Source organism: Gadus morhua, chromosome 11 (genome assembly GCF_902167405.1).
Source record: "Gadus morhua chromosome 11, gadMor3.0, whole genome shotgun sequence".
Lineage (NCBI taxonomy): Eukaryota > Metazoa > Chordata > Actinopteri > Gadiformes > Gadidae > Gadus > Gadus morhua.
In genome coordinates this window covers 12,552,669-12,559,094 of record NC_044058.1, presented here as the reverse complement: position 1 = coordinate 12,559,094, position 6,426 = coordinate 12,552,669, and the positions used below count along the sequence as shown (strand labels likewise).

General features: G+C 48.3%; 1 protein-coding gene across 17 annotated transcripts in view; it reads left to right on the top strand.

Moving 5' to 3' along the window:
* Positions 1-389: 389 nt before the first annotated feature.
* cspg5a (chondroitin sulfate proteoglycan 5a) overlaps positions 390-6,426 on the top strand; it is a 32,750-nt gene continuing 26,713 nt past the window's right edge. For 11 of the 17 annotated variants that reach the window (XM_030371120.1, XM_030371116.1, XM_030371115.1 and 8 more), the window contains exon 1: positions 391-951. In XM_030371120.1, the coding sequence (XP_030226980.1) occupies positions 852-951 (100 nt within the window). In that variant the 5' untranslated portion in view covers positions 391-851. Of the gene's footprint in view, positions 952-6,426 lie in introns of all 17 variants that reach the window. The other 6 variants (XM_030371127.1, XM_030371122.1, XM_030371121.1 and 3 more) reach the window with 2 other exon arrangements.

The following is a 6,426-nucleotide window of genomic DNA, read 5'->3' as shown; positions in this document are numbered from 1 at the left end:
AAACTCGATATCGCATTACACACCAAGTCGCCCATGATACCAAAAGCCCCTTTATAGATGAGTTTTGTGAAAGTAGCCTACGAAGTAGTGAGCGGTCTTTGTTGTGGTAGTAGACGCTAAACATATGATTGTCCTTTGTCCATCTGGTGCTGGAGTGAGTCGGCGCATAGGCCTATTGAGCAACTCTTGAACCAAAAATCGACAATGTTTCATGGGATAGGGGGCGAGGCGCGTTCGTCGCAGCAGCCAGCGTGCACACTCACGGTGGGACCCGAGATGAATAGAGGATTATTCTAAAGGAGAATAAAAGCGCTGGCAGAGGGAGGAGGGGGGCTTGGGAAGAGAGAGGGGAAGGGGGATGGGGGGAGAGGCGAAGGGGATTCGGGGTGGGACTGACAATCCTCAATCCGCAGATGAGACCGTCGCGTTGTCCAGCGGGTCTCACTCCACCGTGTGTGTTTCCCGAACTCTCTCCTGAACTTCAATAGTGCCAGAAAAAAAGCACTAAATCCCAAACCAAAAAGCTGGTGGAGCTAGCTAGCTGTACGCTAGGAGGATCTCCCCCCCACCCCACCCCCAAACTCCGAACTACTACACACAACTCGCGCGTCTCACTGACGATGGCGCGCTGAGCAGCTGAGAGGAGCGCTGAAGTAGTAGCGAGGAGACCACCACTCGAGACCACCACACGACTATGGAGGAGCGCAGGGAGGTGGGAGTCTAGACGAGTTATCACAACTGCAGGCTGAATCCAGATTACGCTTTTTTTTAAGCTCGTTTGACTAGACAGGTCCCACGATTTATTTATATTTTTTATCGGATTTCATTCGTATCGCTTTTTGCACGCAAGGATGCACGAAAAGGACGCGAGGTGTAGCCGGGGATGCTGGCCGACGGCGCTGCTGCTGTCATGCGTCTTGGCTCTTCTCCTGGTCCCCCTGCCTGTCCTTGGTAAGACGAATTGTACATTTCCTTGCAGAATAAGTATTATTTTTTATGCAAACCAAGAGCCATGATTCCTAATATTTCTACATGCATCGTTTTACGATCGAGTAAAAGTCCCTCTTGCAACAATAAGCGGGTCGGAGGAACATCATTATAATGTGGCTTTGATTTGACAAGTTGGGTCTGCGGTAGTAAATCAGCGTCGTTGGATGAATTGCTTTTACGCGCATACCCTGATCCAAATGTGCGAACATGGACACAAAAACGCGTCTAATTATAAAAGCCCTTGCCTTCATTTGACGCCCAGCTTTGACCCACTGTCACTGTTCTGTCCCCATCCGTGGAAGTGGGTAATCGTGGCGAGCCGATGCAGTAAACTCGCTCCCCCGAGGCTGCTCGCTGTCACTATGGCAATGATGGAGCCGAGGGGACACAATGGGGAGGATTACGGCCGGGGGTCCCTGATGAATAATGCATGAGGCAATCTGAAGAGACATTCTGATACACACAGTGCTTTGGCTTCTGGGGCAAAGAAAGAAACGGTCCAAAACAAAATCTAATAAGACACAGAGAAAGAGAGACACATCGGCGTTACTTCCCCTTTGTCCTTTAGAATCACTGCGCAAAAACATCAAGTCTACATTTGTATGAAGTGGGGTGAAATCAGGTCCATTGAACCGGCGGCTGCAGCTCTTAATCAGTGCCGCGTCTCTCCGCTTATATTTAAGTCGTTTTTCCTTAATTCAGTTTTCAATCCGCCGTTCACATGGCCACTGTTTTGGTTTGGGTTCTCTCATTGAGACAGGGTCATTTCCCATACTATACCCAGGCCGGTGTTTGCTTTGTCATGTGAATAGCACAACCAAACCTAACACTCTCTACAGGGACTTCACTTGCCCCTCTTATTTTCTAACCCCCCTCGCTCTGCCTGTATGCCCGTCCGTCAATATGAACAAACACGGGTTGGAAAACACAAACGGCAATTCGGGCACACGAAGGGGATTTATCTGAGTTGTTGATACTCCGGTTGAAATATAATTAAGCAAAAAAAGAATCTGTTCGCAGATGTAGTGCAGCTGCCTGCATCCGAATCAACCTTGGGCTACACTCCCCCTCCCTTCCCCCACCACATCTCATCGCCAGTCAAGTGTATAGCGACGGCTTGCCCTACATCCCAGAACGCAGCTTATAGATATACAGCCGAGACCGGGGTGGTTGTTACTGGGATTTGATCCGCTCTTTCCGTGCGTCCATTTTTTATGTTCCGGCCAGGTCTTTTTTTTTATTATGGGTGATATACAGTGACAGCCTCCCCTCCCCCCTTCCTCCCCCACCCATCCCCCCCTCGTGCACAGTTGGTGATCGCTGTATAAACTGTTTAATGGGTGTTGAGGGATTGTCCGGGGTAATTGGGACCAAGACTCGTTTACACGCACGAACACACACACACACACACACACACACACACACACACACACACACACACACACACACACACACACACACACACACACACACACACACACACACACACACACACACACACACACACACACACACACACACCCTATCTATGTATCCATCTATCCTGCTGACACAAAACGGTCGGTTGACAGCGAGTTAATCTCCAAACCAAATCCCCAGCCCAGCCGTTTAGTAATACACACACACGCACACACACACACACACACACACACACAAACACAGACACACAAACACAGACACACACACACATAAAAATGTTATTGCCTACAGTCCTGTTTAGCGGCGATGACGGATGCCATACGACTCATTTCAGACAACTTTTCCTCCCTCTTCTCTCCTTCTCTCTCCCTCGTCCTCATCCTCATCCTCCTCTTTGTGACCATGGTAACTGCAGCTGCTATTGGTGAGGGAACAATGTGTTCCAAACATGAGCAGCCTCCTTAATATGTCCAGCAGGGACAGTTTCACAACGCCAACACTGGCTCCCATCACTTACTCAGACCTGCTCCACCTTGAGTGGCTCTTCGATGACCTGTCCAGACCATCTTTATCACAAAGTGTGTGTGTGTGTGTGTGTCCGCTCGTGCGTGCGTGCGCGTGCGCACGCGTGTGTGTGTGTGTGTGTGTGTGTGTGTGTGTGTGTGCGTGCCCGTGTATATTCTGGACAATGTTGCCACTTCTTCAGTGAGACATCCCAGCTCCGTGAATACTATAGGCTTAGCTTTACATTGGTATTGGGCTGGCAGTTGATGCACCTGTGCATCGTTTCATAGCAAGGTTGGAGGGGAACTCAACTCACATTCCAGTGGCATTGAGCCACTGGTTTGTGAGATGCTGAGATCCATAGCGAGCTCATAGCTGGAGGCTGAGAACAATTTGAAGCATACAATCAATATCACAGATATGACACCAAAAGAGCCAACCAATCGCCTGTTTTAACATTCAGAACAGATACAGGAATCAGAACACAAGAGGAATGGGGTTTTCCAGTTCATTTATAAGTTGTAGTCAAGTGCGGGATAGGAGTTAGTGTGACGCAGCAACCTCAATGTCGTCATTATCATTGGCCCTTCATGCTGCCACTGCCACGTGAACACTCATGGTGGCGCGGACATTGAACCAACGGGCCTGCGTTACCGGTTATATTGTTGCCGTGGCGACAGGCAGGCATGTATCAAGTGCATCCCCACAAAGTCATTGAGGTAACGTGTAACTGCTCCACGTTAACGTCCCATCCAAAGCACTAGGTGCAGGGGAGGTCTTCTGTCGGCCTGAAGGAGGGGCTTTGGTGATACCAATGTGGTGTGCATCTCACGCCTGCCAACTTTTATCTGATTGGCTGTGTTCCTCACCTGGACGTCACATGGCTGTGGCTGAGCAGCTTGTTCCTGAGCACTGCTGACGTATATTAACATACTAGCATATTTAACTATGGCCTGACCCCCACCGGCAGTTGCCCTTTGTCTGTGAGTGTGTCTTGTCAGTGTGTTTGTTTGTGTGTGTGTTGTTATGTATGTGTGTATGTGTGTTTGCACTATACATTATGCATTGAGCTGACATGGTCTGGTGCAGTTGAGGCTGTTGCTAGTCCTCCAAATGCCTTCTAACGCCGTCAAGCATAACTTCAGCCTTTGAAATCTAAAGCCGAAAGCATGCGTCTGGTGGGAGTGGAGGAGCTGTGAAGGATGAGAAGGTATTCAAGAATGAATCTGATCAATCGAAGCGAGCGGGGACCAGCGATCGATAGATGTCCATCTACTGTTCGGATATGGAATGAAAGGCCGGGCTAAAATTGAGTTATGGTCCCTTCAGGGAGATCCCAAGTCTTTCTGCGGCAATTGCGATAAATTGTAAGAAGTTGAGAGTTAGAGAGTTCTCAAAAAATTAGTGCAGTGTGTGTGTGTGTGTGTGTTTGTGTGTGTGAGTGTGCGCGTACGGGTTTGGACATTGATGTGTGTGTGTGGAAACACCTCCACCTTGTCCTTGTGAGCACGTGTTTCCTGGCTGCCAGGTGTTTGGCGCGGTGTTGAGTCATCCTAATTACAGTTTGTGTGTCGTGATTGATTGTTTGTGGAACATGAAAAAATATGCAATTATTTAACAGTGATTAACAGTCTATATATGTTTGTATATTTGTGTGTGTGTGTGTGTGTGTGTGTGGGGGGGTGTGTGTGTGTGTGTGTGTGAGTGAGTGTGAGTGTGTGTGTGTGCGAGTGTGTGTGTGTGTGTGTGTGTGTGAGTGAGTGTATGCGTGTGTATATACATGTGTGTGTATGTATGTATATGTGTGTGTGGGAGTATGTGTATGTGTGTGATTATGTGTATGTGGTTTTATGAGTGACCTTGCGTTGGATAGGCCAGCTGACTGGGAATCAGCATGAAGTTTTTGGGAGGTTCAGTTTGACTTTGCCTGATGGAGTCCAGGCAGCCAAGGATGCCTCCTTGCTGAGCCCACACTATTCTGTCCAACAACACCCTTGAACATGACGTCTCATGGCTTTTGGTGTATAAGTGTGCGTAGGCTCTGGTGTGTATTTCGGTTTGTGCATATTAGTGCTCTTGCTGTTTTTAAGCGGCTCTTAAGAACACACGTACTCCTACTCATGGATAATATGTGTGCATTTGTTTATTTGCTTCGCTGCTAGTATATTATACTACCTGTCTGTCCATCTTTCTTTCTGTCCGTCTGTCAGCGTGAAGGTCAGTGTTTCGACTATTCCAACTGTGTTTCTTGCGTGTCCTCATACACCACTCTGTGTGCATTTGTTTGTGCATTTGTGTGTGAATGTGTGTTTGTGTTTGTTTTTGTGTGAATGTGTGTGTGTCAGTATGTGTGTGTGTCTGTGTGTTTGTGTGTGCATCTCGCTCTGTGCATTTGTGTCAGTGGGCTCTTACTGCAGCGTGTTTCCGCCTCTACTTCTGGAGTTACTGAGTTCATTTTCACGTGCACCCGCCTGCCATGTCTGCTGCACTACCCATTCACATCTCCCCTCCCTCATCCTCATCCTCCTCATTCTGTCCTCCACTCTGCCTCCTGTCCTCCCCTCCCTCCACCTCTTTCTCTTCTCTCTTTTCCTTTTTCCCCCTCTCCTCCTTTCAACTATCCTCCCTTCCTGCCTCTCATTACCCGCTCCTCTCCTTCCCTCCCCCTCCTCTCCCCCTCCTTCTCCATCCTCTCCTCCTACCCGGCTCCAACCCAGCTTCATCCCCCCCCCCCCCCCCCTCTCTCGGCTGTCAGGGAGAAACTCCTTGCTCAGCATAAAAGTCGAAGGAGTTTTGGGTTCGGTCCGGTGTAACAAAAGCCTCATGATTCTCTGCATGCTTTCACTGGTTGATGTGGGAATATAACACACACCCTCACACACACACACACACACACACACACACACACACACACACACACACACACACACACACACACACACACACACACACACACACACACATACACACACACACACACACACACACACACACACACACACACACACACACACACACACACACACACATTCACACACAAGCAAGTGCAAGTGCACACGTAAGCAAATACGAATAAACACGTAGACAGATATGTATAGGAACACACAAAGAGACAGACTCATAGGTGCACAGTTGCACACAGGCATGCAAATGCATGCACATATATGGCAAACATACACACACACACACATGTATGTTCACCAATCTATGACACTCACACGCAAACATATGTGCTGATCATTTACACGTTATAATCTTGCTAATTAAGTTATATCATATATGGGATAAATAAGATTACTTATTTAACATTTTTGCATGAATGTGGGGGTGTGAGAAAGAATGGAGGACAAAGAGGATTGTGTGCATGTAATAGCAGGGGGGAGGGTAGCAGCATCGTCGTGGTAACATCTGCATCTCCATCGCAACACATCATCCCTCCATCCCACCACCTGTGGATTGCAGATGTGAAGAGCTTAATTTGATGAGAGAGAGAGAGAGAGAGAGAGAGAGAGA